Source organism: Chanodichthys erythropterus, chromosome 4, assembly GCF_024489055.1.
Source record: "Chanodichthys erythropterus isolate Z2021 chromosome 4, ASM2448905v1, whole genome shotgun sequence".
Lineage (NCBI taxonomy): Eukaryota > Metazoa > Chordata > Actinopteri > Cypriniformes > Xenocyprididae > Chanodichthys > Chanodichthys erythropterus.
In genome coordinates, this window is record NC_090224.1 from 13,192,507 (window position 1) to 13,211,669 (window position 19,163).

Below are 19,163 nucleotides of genomic sequence, written 5' to 3' on the forward strand. Positions count from 1 at the left end.
TATACTTGTATTCAATCTTTCAAAGATAGTAACTATTCAAAGATGGTAAATTAAATATTCTAAGTATACTCAGCTTGTAGTTCACTCTTTTGATTGAGTATCCTATTAAATCCTTTTTCAAATAGATTTACTCTTATAAACGTACATGTTTTGGCATCCAATACAATAGTTTTTTTTTTTTTTTTTTAATTGATTTATAAAGAAAACAAATATGTTCCTAATTCTGAGTATGAGAATTTTTGTGTAGTCCACTGGTAGTGTACATAGTTACTGAATGCATGGACTTTCTTTTTTTTGTTAAATCCTGCCAAAATATGAAATATTTACAAATACTCTAAAAATAGGGAAAGTTAATAGAACATTTAATATATTTTGTGATGTCAAGATTCATTTCTTGTTTTGAATAACACATTTATCAGTTACAAGTCATTTGACCAGAGAGCGGAATTACTGACAGGAAAAAAAGAGGAATACAAAGAGGATGGCAAAAGATAGACCAACAGCTACAGTAGGAATCAAATCAAGACAACAGTCCAAATGAATGCAACTTTAAATATCTACAAAAAAATCTACTAACCTATAAGAAAAAAATAATTCTGTAATCTGTACATTTTATTTTGCGACAAGACATGGCAGTCTATTGTCTAGAGTGGTTTAATTAATAATGGGTATTAAAAATTGCATTTTTACAGAAATTGCTTGTCAGATAACAAAATTTAACAAAAGTGAACACTGTAAAATTTAACCAGATAAATAACATTGTACAATGCTTCTTTTCACTGCGATTAAGTAACTGCTCATCTTAGCTATAAACACTTATATAAAACTCTCATTAGGACAATTGTTATGCCCACAAGTGATATACTTGCATAAAACATGCAAAAGTAATAAGTTAAGAAAAGCCTTACATTACACATTCACAGTTGAGCACTGTCGTTTTAAATTAAGACCTTAAAAAATGTAAAGAAGTTAAGCTACCTTGTACAAGATTGAAGTTCATAGCTCAAAGTTTTTGTTCACAGCACACAATTACAATTTTGAAAAAGATACTAGGACACTTCACATAGTGCCTGAAAACTTTTTTAACAGGAAAAATCTGAGGTAGCAAAGCCAAATTTTGTGAACTTTGGATAAAAGAAAGTCTTTTAGCATAGTGCATAATGCCTAAAATGCAAACCAAAACTTTTGTATTAAATATGTACAGAAATTAAGAAAATATAGTTTTGTTGTTTTTTTTTTTCCTTCACAAATTGCTGGTCCTGAGAAAGAACATTACACCTTTTCTTACTATACATATTAAAAAGAAATATCCCATCATACACAATATACAAAAGCATTACACAAACTGTCATTACAAAAAGTCAATGGTAAATAGCCAAGCAGATACTTTGAATGTGTATATGTGTACATAAGATGAGATGTTACTGATTATGCAAAACAATCTTGTGAGAAAAAAAAAATCACATCTGTACAACAATATACATCTTTAAGAGATCAAACTCTGAAAACTGGGGCAGTGTCCACAATCCGTAAACATTTTGTGTCAAGGCAGTAAATTTGGTTTAAATTTGGTGCTCAATTGCAAAAAAAAGTCAAAGATTTAAAAAAGACAGCAAGCTGCTACGATTCATTCCCTGTCTGATGTTTAATGTCATCCTGAGGAAAGTTTGATTTGCCCCAAGTGTCCGTAACAGATTGAGTCTGTGAGTTCTCAGTAAATCCTAGGGAAAATGCGGTACGGGACAGCTTTGCAGTACTCTTCCCATGCAGAGCCGTACTTTTTCCTGCACTGGCGCTCGTCCCGTGCATTACGGTGCACCAGCAGAGTGGTCAAGTAGATCAGGTAAAAGTACGGGATCAAATGGTTGAATCCTACAGGAAAAGATGGTGGAATTGAATCAAAACAGACTGATAAGACGGCTTAATTTCATCAGAAAGGTGAACTGAAGCTGAAAACTTACCACACGGTAGAGACCATGCCAAACCCATGATGATATCACCCAGGTAATTAGGATGACGGACGAACCCCCAGAGACCAGACACAATAAGACTCTTTCCAGTTGCAGTGGGAATAGTTTTAAGGTCTGATAAGATGAAGAAAATAACAATTTAGACCAAACAACCTTATGTTTATTCTTTTGTTTCATCCGTTTCAAAACACTTACGAGACACTGTCGGGTCAGAAGGGTTTTTCCTGAAGGCAAACTTCTGAGAGTTGGCTTTCCGGAAGATGTAGTATCCAACTCCTGATGGAGAAGTTAAAAAACGCAAGTTTAAAGTCTGAGCACATCAATATCCTGTTATTATTGGCTGAATTAGTATCTATATATCTATATACTTTATGGTGTAGCTAAAGAAAAAACAGGAAAAAATGTGTCAGAAACTGACCATTCATAGCGATGAGGGTAACGATCCAGTATACAGAGAGTTCGTTGGGATGGGTTACTAAATAGTATGCTTGACAGGTGAATGTAAAGGGAACAAAAGCCAGATCTCCAAATGTCAACATAAATCCAAAACCATCATAGACTATGTCCATCATGGTCAGAAGTTTCTCCTGAAATACAGAGTGATTTAATTAGAATCAGTTCATGGTTTCCATATTGCATAAAGTAATAACTATTTGTTTTGGAAAACCCTTGATGTACCTCATGCCAAAAGCCATCAACAACCCACAGGAGCTGGAAGATGTTGACCAGGAGCATCGCTGGAGAGGGCATCTTCAGATTCTGGTGCTTCACTTCAGCGAGCAACATCGCAAAGTTAATCAATACCTGTGGAAACAAGCAATAATTATGTTTCTTCAATAGGTAAAAAAAAAAGGGTACACTTTAACAAGGAAAACAGTTAAAAAGGCAACATTTTGACCACTAGAGGGAGCAAACAAACAATAACAATACTCACCCAACCCATCAGGCCTGGGCGCATTTCACAGAAGAACTTGATATCAAAGTTTTTGATGCGGGGATTTAACTCTCTGCCCATGAAGAAGTCATAAATGAAGTAGCCTAGAGGAATAAAAAGAATAAGCATAATCTTTTAAAATCTATAAACTTTAGCCAACACATACATGGAAATCCTTCCTTGCAATCTCTATAAATTGTATTAAAAGGCTTATTTAGTATTCATAAATAACTATGAATGGTCTATTTTAACTAGCACTGTGGAAAGTAACAGGAAATGCATGACAGCTCTATCAGGATGATCATGGTGATGAGAAACTTTAAAAGCCACTGAAGTGAAAATACTCAAAATGGGAGAAGGATCTCACACTATTCATCTTACCAGAGTTCCCTCCAGGAGCGAGCTCTTCTTCAGATGCCCAGCGGGAGCGAATGAACAGGTAGACGCTGAGAAGAATGACGATGAGCAGGGATGAGGTGTAGAACTGCAGGAAGTGAGCATGGATGTAGCTGAGGTCCACCTGGTACAGGGCAACAACTACTGCCACAGCTGTGAGGAGGAGCGCATAGAAACCTGACGGAGAATAGAATCGGAGATCGTCAAACAGCTCGCTCACAAATATTGAGTAGTGAAGCTTTTAAAATCAAATTTTACGTTTTTTTTTTTTTTTTTCAATTATTTGTCGAAACAAAAACTTTATTCCGTTAACATTAGAAATAACAGCATAAAATGTATCAAAACTGACCATTAATCCTATATTTCAAAGTTTTCCCATTCTTGAGAGGCATTCCTTCAACGAGCTGTAGGGTGGAGAGATAGAGAGAGAAGCAGGATTTACATGTGACCACTATTGTGTTGTTATTAACTAAAACTTAAAAAAGTTGTTTTTTGTTAAATGAAATAAAGCTAAAATAAAATATAAATATTAGATGAAAAACTTAAAAATGTTGCCTTGTACTGCAGATATCATGGAGTATAAACTAAAACATTGACCAAAACTAAGTTCAGAATTTTACTCGGCATTGAATTATTGCTAGGCAATCAGGTCCTTTTTGTTTCAGAAAAACCCAGAATCATCTTGAAATAATCTATTTAACCTCAAACTCATGGAAAAGCATCGCAATTTTTAGATTCTATCTTAATTACCCTTAAGCGGCTGGAAACTAAACCAGATGTTTTCCAGAGAGGCTCTCTATCTGCATGCCACCTCCAGTGATTAATCTAATCTAGCCTGCTTTGCTGCAGCTAACAGGCAAATCAGAAACAAGAGCCACAGAGTTATGTGGTCATGTGCCTAAACCTAGGTCACGGGGAGTCATGTGATTGCAGACAGTACCTTTCCGACAGGGAGCAGGGAGAGGACGGCCTGGAAAAGAAGCCAGAGCAGGACAATGCCAAAGACTTGCCAATCCCAGAGAGACTGAAGGGTAGGAAGATCAAGAGGAAAGTTCTGCAGACTGGCATCCTTCTGCCCACAGAGAATGAGCAGAGCCAACACAGCCACAGGCAACAGAAACATCAGGAAGAACACACCTGAGAGAGAAGAGGGATGGGGATAATTTATTATAATATTAGCCATTGATGCTTGAAAAGCTATTTTAGATTTTAATAGGGGCACAAAAATAATCAGAGAATTTCTGACGAGAATTAATTAATGTTTCCCTGCTTGCTTTACTTAATGTTTGCTAGGGCTGGACGATATGGCCAAAATTTATATCACGATATAATTCTTAATTTCGGTCGATACGATATAATTCCGATATCGATATGAACTATATAATGGCCTCAGAAAAACTGCCAAGAACGGCCACAACGTCTGAAAAATGAATTTGCCAAATCTATGAAATCTCTTCCTATAAAACTATATAATATTTAAGAAATAAAAACAGTACAAATACATTTATGTTCAGCTTTTATTTGTATTTAGCCTTCATACAAACATAAATAAACATAAGACTCACTCACTTTTGTAATATTAATATCTTTAACATTAAACAATAACGTAGGCTGATTTTATTATCCTTAATATAGATTAAAACAAAAGTGCTTCAGCCAAGATAAAAATTGTGAACAGTAAAAACAGAAAACAGTGCTATTAGCACGTACCGAAACCATGACCCTAAAAATAAGACTACTGTCAAATAAAAATAAAGAAAATAAGAACAAACAATCAAACTACAAGCAAATAAGTACATCACAAATAAGTACAATAAAGCAAATATTCAAATAAAATAAACAGTGCTTTTCAGGTTCTCAGGTATCTAACAGCAGTTTTTAGGTACAGAATGGATAGAGTAATCACATATCCACCTGTTTCCGCGGGGCGCTACTGTAAAAGAGAACGTGGGTACAACTTCCGGTAAAGCGGCGGAAGTAGCATACCAATGGTATTTTGTGTGCTAATTAGCGAAGAGGCTAAGTGTTTTTGGGATCATTGTTTACTTTGTAAAGTAAATCTTTATGAGAGATGTCGTTACGGTGTTCAGGGACAACATCTCAGTTTACTACATTCTTAGTTAATAATATCACAATACAATAAACAGTTTTCGTGTCCTTAATTGCTCTTTACTTTACTGACCTTCCACAAAAGTGCTGCTGCATGACTAGAGCATCCTGACCCTGCAATACATGAACAACCCGCTGTCTGTACTTCACCCGTCACTGATGCACCAAAGCGATGTGATATTTTACTCCTAATGTGTCGTGCGTGCCAGAGTCAGTCACGTTTCCACTGTCATATATGCGATGCTAAAGGCTTCTTATGTTAACCACTGCGATAATAAATACACACGTTTATGGAAAATATCAGAGACTGCTTGAGGAATGAAGACAATTCGTATGTTATTATAATTGTGTATTTATTTGGTTTAATGTTTTATCTGTCTCTTCCATGCCTGTTGATTCCTGACAAATGCATATCTTTCACACACTCCGGTTAACTCGTATAACTCATAACTCCTGTTGTCTTCTCATGAGCTCCCTCTGTTGCTCTGGCTGAAAGGATCAGGATCAGGATAGAGAGATCCCGCAAACATCCTCGGATAGCAATCATCGCATAATTTAGAGGAAAATAAATAGAAATGCTCAGAAAAGTAACGTAAACATAGGGCATGTTATCAATATATTTCTAAATGTGTAAGCCTTTGGATTTAAAAGCCTCAGAGGAGTTGTTTTTTGCGTTCTTGTGATCGCAAATAAATGGAAGCATGCGCAACTGAATAGGTCTGTGTTTTCTTTTTATGTCAATATAAATATCAGTTAGATTTAGCATGATTGATGTGCACTCCTGACATAAATTAATACATTACTATTACTGTAACTTTTTTTTATTGTAAAACATTGTTGAAATATTGATACCGGAATCTTAAATCTTTAAGTACAAAAACAAACGTTCGCAAGTTTGGATCGTTAAATCTTGAATGACTGTCAACTGTTGAATGAATGAGTGTCACGTCCAGCTTGTTTACTTCGAACCGGAAGACGCTCCCACGTTTGACGCAAGGCCTCATGGGGCGTAGGAAACTTGTGGATAAAATAACACTGCATATTATCTTTACTGTATAAAATAAATAATATCAATCATTATTGAAGTTACAAAAACTATTCAGTCAAGAGCAGTGAGTGATTTCTTTGTTATTTGTTGTTTGATTTAACATTAAAAACAGGCAGCAGGAATATTTTTTTCCATTTAAGACATGCACGATCCAGTAGCTACATATATACTGTTACACATGCGATGTCTTTCTCGACTGTTATACGTTCACTTAAGACATAACCGACTATATTTGCTAGGATACTCGCCAAGACGGGCATGTTGACTTATTTTTTGTATGAATTTGTCCGCCGAAGCGCAAGACTTGAAAGAGAAGTCAGTATTTGCGCGCTGACTGAAATAAGCGTGTGCGCGCGTCGCATGAGCGCACACAAATCTTCTCACAGCGCGTGCGAGTTCTCTCTCTTTCGCGTCTTGTTCTTGAAGGTTTAAATCAGCAAAGCTTAAATGAGTTTAGTTTAAACAGATAGCATCGTGTGCTGTTCAGGTCTCACCTGCGCTCGCGCGCTATCAACACCCGTATGATAACGGCGTAAATGACTGGACATTAGAGCATACGGCACTAGCTGTTAACAGTTTACAAAGAGTGACTGTTTTGTCCACGCTTTTTGATTATCGTTGTTGTAACGTTTTGCGCATCCATCGACTGAAACATACATTATCTGAACTCTGTCTGTCTGTTTTCCATGTTGCTATTTTAAACAAACCATATTAATGCTGAGAACTGGCTGATGGCTGCGTGTCTCTGTGGTGCACGTCATCACGCCAATGGCCAATCGCGTTCTGCTCTTTCTAACGGCTGCGCCTCAAGGAAGTGAGAAATGTTGTAATGTATATATCGAAATACCGGAAATGTGTTTAAAAATCATATCACCGTTATCGAGAAAAATTATATCGCGATATATATTGATATTGAATTATTGTCCAGCTCTAATGTTTGCATTAAAGGGATAGTTCACACAAAAATGAAAATTCTGTCATCATTTACTCACCCTCAGGTTGTTCCAAACCTGTAAGAATTTCTTTGTTCTGTTGAACAAAAAGAAAGATATTTTAAAGAACGTTTGTAACCAGGCTGCTTTGGGGCACCATTGACTATAGAAGTCAATGGTGCCCCAGAACTGTTCGGTTTCCCACATTCTTCAAAATATCTTCCTTTGTGTTCAACAAAACAAAGAAATTTATACAGGTTTGGAACAACCTGAGGGTGAGTAAATGATGACAGAATTTTCATTTTTGGGTTGAACTATCCCTTTTAAAGAGGCCATATTCTACACTTTTTTTTTGTTTACATGTACTTATGTTAGTCAAAATTTAGTTTCATGACAGAATACTGGACAGATGTTAATAAAAATGGGTAAAAGTCTTTTTAAAGTGCTCTGACAAACATTTTACCTCAAAGAATTGCGCTGTGAATATCTGCACTGTACAAAATTACATTAAATCACTGACAAGACTCACCAACTCTTCCACCAAACTCCAGATCAGTTGTCTTGATGGCAGCAGGTGTTTTAGTTTGCGATACTACCTCTGTCTCTTCCTTTTTCTCCAACTCTACTTCCTTGCCATCGCCCTGGTCCTTCCTGCGACGTAGATTGTAGCGTCCACCTGCCTGGTTCTCTGATTCAGTCACTGTCTTCTGCTGTTAGAGCATTACAATGAGTCAAGACAGCATACTAAATGTAAACACTTTCTTTACTCAATACAAAAAAAATTCAAACCAATTAAAACAATAAATAATTTCACACCTATAAAAACAGAAACACAGTCATCCAAAAGTCTGGGATCAGTAAGATTTCTTTTAAAGAAATTAATACTTTAATTCGGCAATGATGCATTATCAAAAGTGACAGTATAAGGGATTTATGATACAAATATTTCTATTTCAAACAAAATATCAAGCAAGCAGCACAACTGTGATTTCTGAAGGATCATGTTACTCTGAAGACTGGAGTAATGATGATAAATTTTCAGCTTTGCCATTACAAGAATAAATAGCATTTTATAATCTATTAAAACAGTTAAAATGGCAACAATAGATAACCGCAGCCTTGGTGAGCAAAAGGCTTATTTCAAAGACATTTTACTAACCCAAAACATTTGAACTGTAGTGTTTATGTGTTACCAGCCCCCTTAAAACCACTGTTTCCCAGTTTGAGAAGCTCTAGTGTCAATAAAATAAAAACGTTGTGTCATGCTTAGACTCAAAGTTTCAATGGCAATCAATCTCACTTTCAGTCCAAGTCAAGAAAATATTCCTATTATGTGGCCACACCACTGTAAGGCTAAAGCAGTCTGGTCATGCTTTGTAAAGCCTATTCAATTGTCCCATGAGAAGAAACATGCTGAAAAACGTGAGGGTATGATTAAACAGAAACCACAGTCAGCTTTAGCTTTGTGTGCACAACTAAATGGGCTCCTGTCACACATGGGAGGCACAACATGCATGCATCATGACATTCCAGCCTTTACTAGAACAGTTTCTAACATGTAACAGGAAACATTTAGGCGGTTCTATTGTTGCTACTTGCTAGTGATTAAAATATTGAAATGTGAATCCATGATGTATTCATACCTCAGTGACTTTAGAAGCTGTATTATTTTCTTCTTTCTTCTCATGTGTGCTGTTGCTATTGTTTTCATGTGTCATCGGCTGAGACAGATGACAGTCAAGGACATGTGAGGTGAACCCATGAGGAAAGACAAATGAGATAACAGCATTAAAATTGTTGGGTTAATGGCTCTGAATTAGATTAAACTCCTATACTTATGATCAACAAACAAAAATACCATCACAGGAATAAAACAGATTTTAAAATACATTAAAATAGAAAACACTTTCAAAACTCATTTAAAGTTTTTAATTCTGTGTCAGACAGAGCATGTAAAGAGAAAGAAAGACATAAAGTGAGTGTGTGTTTGTTTTGTCCTAACAAATGAGTGTCCTTACCACGGGTGTGAGTCGGACCTCCAGTGCTTCTTTGAGTTTTTCCTTGCGCACATCTGTGGTGCGAGAGGAAGATCGACGGGACGTCCTAGCTGGAGAACGGGAGCGACTACGACGTGTGCGTCCCGGTGAGCGAGAGCGGGATCTGGACCGAGAGCGCACAACACCCTGCTTAAATACGATCGTGCTCTGCAATAAAGAAAACAATATCCACAAGACACTATAAGTTCAGTTACATTTCTATTTAACTGATAGTTTTCAGAGACATAGATTAAAAGTTTTAGGAATATTTGAAGAAATATTATGACATTAAAAAATATTCTGCTCAATTTCTAGGTCACTAATCAAATAACTTATGTGTACAACAATTGTACAAACATTCATATGTTCTTTTATTGTAGCACAAGAAGCTCTTTGAATCATTATCCAGGACAACATGTCAGAGAGGTTTCATACCGTGATGTCAGACTCCTTCAGCTCCAGCTCAGTACCATCTTTGTAGATGACCGTGTATAGCCGAGTCTTGCTGTCGTAACTCAACACCTTGACCTCATAATAAAGGTTACTGCCGGGCCAGCGGCCCATTACAGTATCTCCACTCTGAAACCTTGCAGCCGGCATCCTCGTTTACCTACAAAACAATTAACACAAGATAAAAGGTCTGCATCCCAACCAATCCAACCAATATTTTTTTCCTACTTGAATTAGATAATATGATGACATTGTGCATTCTCATGACCTTTCCAGTTTAACTACATACTTACCATTACACTCTGGAAATTAGGTCATAGTAGAAACAAACTGCATCAACACTAACTTAATGATTGTATGTTAATGATAGTATCTCTTGCAGCAGTGCAGCCCATAAAGATGAAGTCAAGTGTGTAATGTCTAGGCCAATAGCATCACCAAACCGATTTTTCAAGCACTCAGACAGGTTTTACAAGACAAAGTCTTCCACTGACCAGACAAACTCCAAAAACGGTGGGAACTTATGATGCTAAAAGAGTTTTGGTAATTCCACAAAGCCATAGTCTTTACATTTTTGGGAAAATTTACCTATGAATAGCTTTTCAATGCATATTAAGCTGGGATTTACATGGAAAAAGCACACATCACCTTTGAAAAAACAACATGTGTACTTCAAAACAAACTTTCTAGGCCTAAAGATTCTCTGTGTGATTGTTTCAATATGTTCAATAGTAAACCCATGAGGGAAACACCAGAGTAGCTGCACATGGCCTGATGACAATGAAGCGGTGATGTCAGCTGCCGTCTCAGAAGTGCTGATGGGTCTGAATTACACATCCACACTGTACTCTCTGCACCAGCGCTATTGTTGAGCTCTCAATGGCCTTTATGAGAGGGATTCTACTATCACACAGGTAACATCAACTTCTGGCCAAAGAGATGATTTTTGCTATCCAGCTACCCTAAAGAAAGGCCAATTGTAATTACTTAGTATTTACTTAATAGTAAAGTATTTTATACATATTCACACTTTTCTGCTTAAAGGGTTAGTTCACCCAAAAATGAAAATTATGTCATAAATTACTCACCCTCATGTCATTCCACCTGGTAAGACCATTCGTTCATCTTTGGAACACAAAATCCGATGGCTCAGTGAGGCCTGCATCGCCAGCAATAACACTCCCTTTTTCAATGCCTAGAAAGCAACTAAATACATATTTAAAACAGTTCATGTGACTACAGTGGTTTAACCTTAGTTTTATGAAGCGACTAGAATACTTTTTGTGCACCAAAAATAACAAAACAGCACCTTTATTGCACCTTTATACCACAATCTAGTGATGGGCGATTTCAAAATGATGCTTCATGAAGCTTTGAAGCTTTACGAATCATGTTTCGAATAAGTGGTTCAGAGCACCAAAATCACATGATTTCAGTAAACGAGGCTTTGTTACGTCATAAGTGTTTTGAAACTTCTATAGTTCACATGACTTTGGCAGTTTGATACACGCTCCGAACCAATGATTTGAAACAAAAGATTCATAAGCTTTGAAAGATTCAAGCTTTGAATCTTCATGAAGCAGTGTTTTGAAATCATTAGATATTGCTGAATAAAGTCGCTATTTTGTTATTTTTGCCGCACAAAAAGTATTCTCGTCGCTGTATAATATTAATCTTAAACCACTGTAGTCACATGAATTGTATTAAATATGTTTTTAGTAGCTTTCTGGGCATTGAAAAATTATTGCTGGCAATGCAGGCCTTACTGAGCCATTGGATTTTATCAAAAATATCTTAATTTGTGTTTCCAAAGATGAACGAAGGTCTTACGGATGTAGAATGACATGAGGGTGAGTAATGAATGGCATAATTTTCATTTTTGGGTGAACTAACCTTTTTAAGTGGTTCTTTAATTTTAGATCTACAGATAATTGGCCCCTATTTAGTGGGTTTCTAAAGAATAGTACCCCAAAACACATTACACTACATCCAAATGTAAAAAAAAAATTACTTAACCTATTACAGACATTCATTTTAAAATGAAAAATAAAATAGTTTGAGTTTAACAACCCCAAACCAAGATAAAAAAAGTTTGCAACTATTTAGACTACAAAACTCTTTCCATAAATATAATGCATCTTTTAATAACATATAAATCCAGAAATAATAATAATAATGTATTTATAATTGTTTTTTCATTGTTGCAGCCTAATGATTGTTAATAGTATCATATATTTTAACACAAAAAAGTTAGTGAATTTCTAAATTTAACAAACTATCACTTCACCACTGAAAGACAGTAACAAAGAAATTTTGTTGTAACAACTAAACACCACCATAACATTAAGCATTTTTTTTACCACCAACACATTAATGATTTTAGCACTTAAGCAAGACCAGAAATATGAATAAAAAAGCCGCTCACACATATAGAAGCGTTTTAGCAGTCAAGCAGGCACACTCCATTATAGGATGCACCGAAGATCATTAAAACCACATGTAAAATTATAGACCATAAAAACATAAGCCATCTACCCTAAAACCATCTAATCCAATGAAACACATTCCAGACATTCTTGAACCAGAACACACTGACACACACCCAACACTGCGTTGAAGTCCAGCACTGCAGAAATCCCATGTGCTTCCAGAGAGTTGAAGTGAAACTTCAGAGCAAAAGATTTAAACTGTGTGAATGTGAGTGGGCGAGGTCTGATGCCTTTTTGTTATGCAAATGTGGGGGCACAAGACGACAAGCGCGCTTTACTATCACTGCCAGAAACTATTCAAATGAAAACTTACTAGAGAAAATCTGATATCTTTAAATCAACAGTATATCAGACACTGACCACATTTGTGAAATTTTAATTTTACATTAACAGACCAACGAAATACCTTTGCTTTAGCGGACTGAACATAAATTCTGGAATATTTTAATACAAAAAAGTCTGTAAAATTGTTATTGTGTTTGTGTTGAGCATTCGCGTGCTGCTCCTTTAACACAGCAAAAGAATGACAGGAATGGAGGGAAAACGTCATGTATTCAAACCATTGTCAGTCTGCACGAGAGAGACTGAGACTCACACAGCAACATTAAATCAGTGTTAATAAACAACGGGTACACAAACCAACTGTTATAATGAACTAATGGTGTATTTAACACACATTTACTGCCAAACCACAGAGTCAAATACTATTAAAAGTGACTTTTCGCAAGAGTGGAACTACACTTGCACATACAAGATAATGAAACCAAAAGGTCCAATATAAAGTAAGATGTAATAACTTAAAACAGAACTTAATTATGGAGATAAAACAGAGTTGTGTTAGAGGACAATAAATGCGCGCGTGCACAAGTTTCCTGTGTAACGAACCGGCTGGAAATCGGGTTATTCGTTCAAACCAAACACAAAAGCAACAATAAACAGCTGTAGTATTAACATACATAAATATTACAATTGTATGGAGCATTATATGAAGAAAGTGTCCATTAAAAGCAATACATTATGTTTACGTTACTTCATAAAGCAGAGTTGCGGGCGGACCGAGCTCTAGTTCTGCACCGTTAACTACGCAGTCACAATAAAGGCATTTCCAGACAAAAACATTAAACATGTAAAGTTAATTAATTAAAATGTCTTACCTTCAATCGATCGTAATTTCCTAATAATCACTAAAGCTTATCCACGGAACTTCATAAAATAAAGAATATTGTTTAAAAACTGGCCCCCGCTCTGAAAACGTTCCTCCCTCTATGACCGCTCAACCTACCAGCGTCCTTGAGGGCGGGAAGCTCTCTGATTGGTTGGGGTTTCCAGTTTTTAAATTTTTGAATTTTCTGATTGGACGGCGGAGGGGTTTACGTGAGCGTTGATTGGAAACGAGGCATTTGGGCACGAAGGGATTCGGGCTTTACAAAATGGCGTCCTGTCCTGTCGAGACAGTTGATGATCAGTGAGATATGAGAGGAGAGATGATGGACAACCGACGTCATAGGTTGTGCTTCTACCGCGAAAAGTTTCTTGTTAAATATAGCTCATTTTTAATGGGTAGAAGCATCGAAAGGTTCGGTGTAACTTATTAAACTGGAATTGACGGTAATGATGTGTATTTTTCAGACGTATACGTGAAGGTAATGCTTTTGAAATACAAACTAATAACTAAAACGAGACGTCTTTTACTTTGTTGGAATATTTGTTTTCTAAAAAATATTTTTTAGATTAATAGTTCATAAATGCATTTAATCGCCCACTTCTGATTTATCATGTCGATTTAAAGGTATTTCTACATCATATAAAACAACCTTGTTTTGTCGTTAATTATATATTGCATCAATATAGTAAATGTGGTATCTTAGAGAAAATAACACTGAATAAGATGAATATAATTAAATTTTTATAACAATATTTTATATATAGGCCTACTGAACATTTAGCCTACATTTTTAATCTTGTGAATTTACAAAATACTTTGTGGGCAACTAACAGTTAAGTTTAAAATAGATTTCTGTGATATAATTTACATTTGTACAGATTATATATTACATAATTAAATTAATTAGATTGTTATTATTAATAGAAATCTTATACCCAATGTAATTTCTATAATGACTACATAAAATTATTCCAATATTTTGTTTCCAACAATAAAGTGCTTAATTTACAAAAAGAATCTGAATAACCGTTTGCAGTCTCATTCACCAATGAAACGTGTTCATCACAAACCAGATTTTCTTAGGTTATGCTGATGAGTAGGTGCACAACATATATAGTCTCACTCAGCTTCCGTTTTTGCAAAGTTGCATTGCTGCATATGACCTCAGGAGAACTGTAGCAATGCCTGTACATGCCTGGAGCGGTCACAAAAATTGAGCATCTTGGTGCTTGAACTGCTAGTAGCTGCTTTCTGGCCCAGTAAGATTGCACTTTAGCTGGGTTTAAAGAGAGTACAGCGTTCAGCAGCGATTTGTGTAACTCTCATCTTTAGTTGCAGTGCTAGTTTAGTCCTGCCTCCTTCCTGTCTGCCACAGCTGAACAGTGCAGAAGCAAACCGAAAAGCAGCATTTGATTTCGATGGGGTGTAAAAGTTATGTCATTCTAAACAAGGTGCAAATGAGTAAGTCAGTCAAATAGGCTTTCCAATCTTACTAAGATAAGATTTCAGTAGATATTGTTGTCAAGTTGTCAAGTGTTATAAGTTGTCAAGTTTACAACCCTTCAGGATGTGTTTGCTGCTTTGAAAGAAAAATACAGTAAAACTGTGGCTATCATATGTGAATTGACAAGTTATCAATTTCTGCTTTTCAATTCAGAAATAAATGGAAACAGCAATGTATTGCAATTTTTATTTAATTTGCTCAAACAAAACAATGTTAGCATGTAAGAAACTTCTAATTAACATGAAAACAGTATGATACAACATGAACGATAAAAAAGAAAGATAAGGAAACTGAAAACTGCATTACAAGGACATTCAGTTGAATCTGACCAGCAAAGTCTGCTCATAATCGAGTCTCAATGTGCTGACAACACCAATGTTTTGCTAAAATTGTTCAACTGATTTCCAACATGATGAGGATCATTTCTCAGATCCCACCATCATACACGGTCTTAACCATAACACAATCCACACTGTAATGCAACAGAAAAAATGACACTGAGAGAAGAATGTGAATGCATGTTTGATTTTAAACCAAGATCGTAAAAGCGTCCTTCGTAACTCACTGAAGCAAAATGCAAAACAAATGAATAAAGTTATGGCAGGCCCTAAATTAATACTCTCTATATATACGCTTTTACATTTTTGACATATCAAATGCAACTTCCGAACAAGGCACAAACCATGAAGATCACAAACAGGTTTATCCAGGAATGAATCAACCCTGATCAAAACATTTTGCTTAACCTAATATGACCTCACTTCTTAACCTAAAGACCAATCAACAATAGTTATCTGTTGTCAAAACAAAGGTGGATCAGGAGAGTGTGACGTTCTAGAGATTACCGTTTAGCTTTGGTGATATTGCCGATCAAAAAGTGACGGCCATCTTCATTTGAATTTCTACGGGTTTTTAAAGTGCAATCAATGCTGTAAACACTCTATACAAACGTTCTGATTCCTTGAGAGATTATCTTCGAGTGATGGGTTTGAGCTACTCAAGTGGGAAAAAAAATAAACTACAAAGGATTGACAAGTGAGCATGGCATGGGGGAAATGGATAACTGAGGAAAAATCTGATCTGAGAGAATGTCACAAATGTTCTCAGTTATTCTCCTCAAATTGTGCACAGCCTATAATCACACTTCATGTTTGTACAAAGATTTCGGTCTTAAAAAGCACATTTCCCAATAAAAGTTCCCTAACAAAAGTGTGTTGGAAGATAAAGCCCCTCTGAAAGAAAAAAAAAAGAAGAAGAGTCGAGTGCCTTCCGGTGTGCAGAAAGAGGTTAAACAATAAATGATTGGACGAAGAAAAAAATAAAATCTCATTCAAAAAGCTGTGATGTGTTGCTTGACCCTCATTAAACACTCCAGACTTTAGTTGGTTAATACCCCATGCAAAATGAATAATTTGCCATACATGATCTTTCACATCCTTGAATCCCAAAATAAAAAGGAAAATGAGTAAAATGTCATACCCCTGCAAATTTATTATGGCTATAAAGAGGTGTCTGTTGTGAACTGCACTTTGAGAATGCGTATGGAGAACATTCATCCACAATTTGAGGGCAGAGTGGATGATCCAAAAAAAAAAACAAAGAACTAACAATGGGACAGAAAAATGCGTAACAATGCTACACTTATTGCTTATGAACTGAAAACAAAATTATTTTTCGTGGCAACCATTTTTTCCCTTACCGTTCATAAGAAGACATGCACTGAAATCGAAAGAAATACGAAAAGAGCCTACGGTGAATAAAAAGTTCATAGTATTTCTGGTTAGCACTATCTACAGATACGGTCTGAGCCGACGTTGACGTCAACCTTAACTTCGATTGGCTGAGAGGATTTTGGTAGAGAGCTACAATGATGTACAGTAGAAAGGCATTGTCCTTCGTGATCTTCCCGAACACTTAGCGAACACACAAGACGAAGAAGGTATACAGGTAACAGTGGATCATTTGAGACAGCCTGTGGAGCATTCACTTTTGAAAAGAGAAGTCTGAATAATAATGGAAACCGACCAAAAGAGCGAGTAAGCTACCTGATGTGGTCATGGCGTACATTAGAACAGGTTGACTGAATGACTTGCAGGTATAATGTTTATTTTGTCATCATTTTAATGTACATATTCTGGTTAAAATAGTAGGAAGACAAGCTTTAGAGTCCTGCAGCAATAGACCATACTCGTTTGGTTGGCCAGATTCAAGGTTTTGCTCTATACAAGGCCAACTGAGTTAACGTTCCTTCACCACCACCATTACCACCTTTTAAATTCATAAACAAAGCCTGCCCTTTGCTAAACAATGTGCCGTAGAATGAATGTCATCTGCTTGATTTACAATTTCACTCTTCAATGGTTAATACAGTATGTAATTCAGTAATAGTTTGTCTATTTTCGTCATTTTCTTTCCATAGTAAAAGTCATCCATTGCATACTGACAGTCACTTCCTTAAGACTGTTTCCTGACTCCCCTCAAAATGGGGCTTTTGGTGTATGGCGTCGCTTTGAGGTGTCTGGTTATCCTCTCGCTGATACGCCTCCTGTGCCCCCACGCTCAAAGTTTGTCTTTCCCGGCATCATACTTGACAGATCCACCGAATCAACATGGTTATTGTGATCACCACTGGTTAAAACTGTAATTTTCCATTTTCATTGCTTTTGAGATAACTGAAGCTGACCTCTGAAGTGACAGATTGTGATTAAAAAATACAGGTGCATCTCATCCTCCTATGCAGAGTTTGACTTGCCCAACTCCTCCCTGATTGCTGAAAACACAAAGACGACAAAATAATTAAAAACACTCAGTTGCATTTTACATTAAAAATCTTACAGTCAAAGTTTTAGACACCTACCCATACGTTATTACTAGTTCTTTCTGGTTCTCGAATCTGATTGGCTGAGAGCCGTGCAATATTCTAGTGAAACTGCACTCCTACCTTTTCACCTTTGTATTACTCTGCTTGAAGCGACTGTCATGGCGGCCGAGCAAATTCACCATATTTTAAGTGAATTAAATGTTTTTATAAAATGTATTTATTTCTGAATTTACTTATAATTACATTCACAAATATTAAATCAATAAATGCTCAAATAAATTACTATTTGTTATCTGCCTAGATTACAGATTATTTCTAATTAAAATTCTTTCAAGACAGTTTTATTTGTATTTTTAAAAAAATAAATAAGGAATAATAAATTAATACATGAATTTAGATTTTTTTTAAAATATTTAGCATTTAGAAATGTTTTAAGATCAAAAAAACAAAATTCAAACTTTTGACTTAGTCTCAAGTATTTTTATGTTTCTGAAGTATTAAAAAGCTCAATGTGCATCATATATTGTGGCAATACAACACAACAAAGCGTTACCATCAATAAGTTCTTCTTTCAGCTTTGATAGTTCCTTCCTCATCTCTTCTAGAATGTCCTAAAAAGCAAAGCAATACAATAAGAATTTGATTAGAACACTGTTATATATAAATCAAAAGGAGTCAAAAAATGCATGCCACTGAACTCTTTTCATGTCAATAAGATTGCATTTAAGACTAGAATATATACAGTAGAATGCAAGAGAAATTAGCTGCCATAAGGACATTGTGCCAAGTAAAAATACTGACATGACCGTATGCAATGAATTCTTATATAAGCTGTTACATCAAATGCAGCTATAAAAGTATTAAATGACAAGAGCTCCAGATGAGTAGGTGTATGTCATATCAACACTCAAGTCAATTTAATTACAGCTGCTATTAGTAACTCTTCAACAACAAAAACACACTATGAGCACTTGGGGGAGAAAGCTGAGGCACAGAGAGCTGGGCAACTTTAGTAACTGCGCCCTCAGATAAGTGAGACTCCTACATATGTCTTTCATATCTAACATGCTCATTCATAGAGAAGGGAGGTATTGCCTTTGTAGAGAGGACTATAATTGTCCACACCCACATAAGTGTAACTGTGAACCAGTATTTCTCCCTTGGTTTTTTTAGGAAGTGCTGTAATGAGAAATTGTACCACTAGCTTTGGTAACACTTTGCCAACGTATAGAGGAAGTGAACAGCCCCCTCTATCAAACCCGAAGGGCTAAAAGGTTAAATGAGTTTCAGTTCAAGTCAGTTACTTGTT

The 19,163-nt window shown here is 35.9% G+C and overlaps 2 protein-coding genes across 9 annotated transcripts in view; both read right to left on the reverse strand.

Moving 5' to 3' along the window:
* Window positions 1-347: 347 nt before the first annotated feature.
* On the reverse strand, window positions 348-13,648 carry lbr (lamin B receptor). Of its 3 annotated transcripts, none has more exons than XM_067384145.1 (14): window positions 13,519-13,648; window positions 9,861-10,035; window positions 9,408-9,593; window positions 9,033-9,110; window positions 7,919-8,099; window positions 4,241-4,437; window positions 3,650-3,704; window positions 3,286-3,477; window positions 2,905-3,008; window positions 2,649-2,774; window positions 2,389-2,557; window positions 2,166-2,246; window positions 1,962-2,084; window positions 348-1,872 (listed from the first exon to the last, which is right to left on the reverse strand). In XM_067384145.1, exons 2-14 carry the CDS (start codon window positions 10,023-10,025, stop codon window positions 1,712-1,714), a joined length of 1,818 nt encoding a protein of 605 aa, XP_067240246.1. In that variant the 5' UTR covers window positions 10,026-10,035; window positions 13,519-13,648; the 3' UTR covers window positions 348-1,711. The 3 variants fall into 3 exon arrangements, with proteins under 3 accessions (XP_067240246.1, XP_067240247.1, XP_067240248.1); XM_067384146.1 differs by lacking the exon at window positions 13,519-13,648 and adding an exon at window positions 13,395-13,445; XM_067384147.1 differs by lacking the exon at window positions 13,519-13,648 and adding an exon at window positions 10,964-10,986.
* Window positions 13,649-15,217: 1,569 nt separating this feature from the next.
* The window catches only part of enah (ENAH actin regulator), a 97,385-nt gene continuing 93,439 nt past the window's right edge, over window positions 15,218-19,163 (reverse strand). For all 6 annotated transcript variants that reach the window (XM_067384150.1, XM_067384155.1, XM_067384149.1 and 3 more), the window contains 2 exons: window positions 18,408-18,465; window positions 15,218-17,803 (listed from right to left, as the gene is read on the reverse strand). In XM_067384150.1, coding sequence (XP_067240251.1) covers window positions 17,766-17,803; window positions 18,408-18,465 — 96 coding nt within the window. In that variant the 3' untranslated portion in view covers window positions 15,218-17,765. The remainder of the gene's footprint in view (window positions 17,804-18,407; window positions 18,466-19,163) is intronic.

What these genes read in the sequence shown, in the direction of transcription:
- lbr (XM_067384145.1), bottom strand. Translation starts at nt 10,025, where the DNA reads ATGCCGGCTGCAAGGTTTCAGAGTGGAGATACTGTAATGGGCCGCTGG. An exon ending in TGAAGGAGTCTGACATCACG is followed by an intron (nt 9,594 to 9,860) that starts GTATGAAACCTC and finishes TCTTTATTGCAG; the next exon opens with AGCACGATCGTATTTAAGCA. An exon ending in GCCCAGGCCTGATGGGTTGG is followed by an intron (nt 2,775 to 2,904) that starts GTGAGTATTGTT and finishes TTGTTTCCACAG; the next exon opens with GTATTGATTAACTTTGCGAT.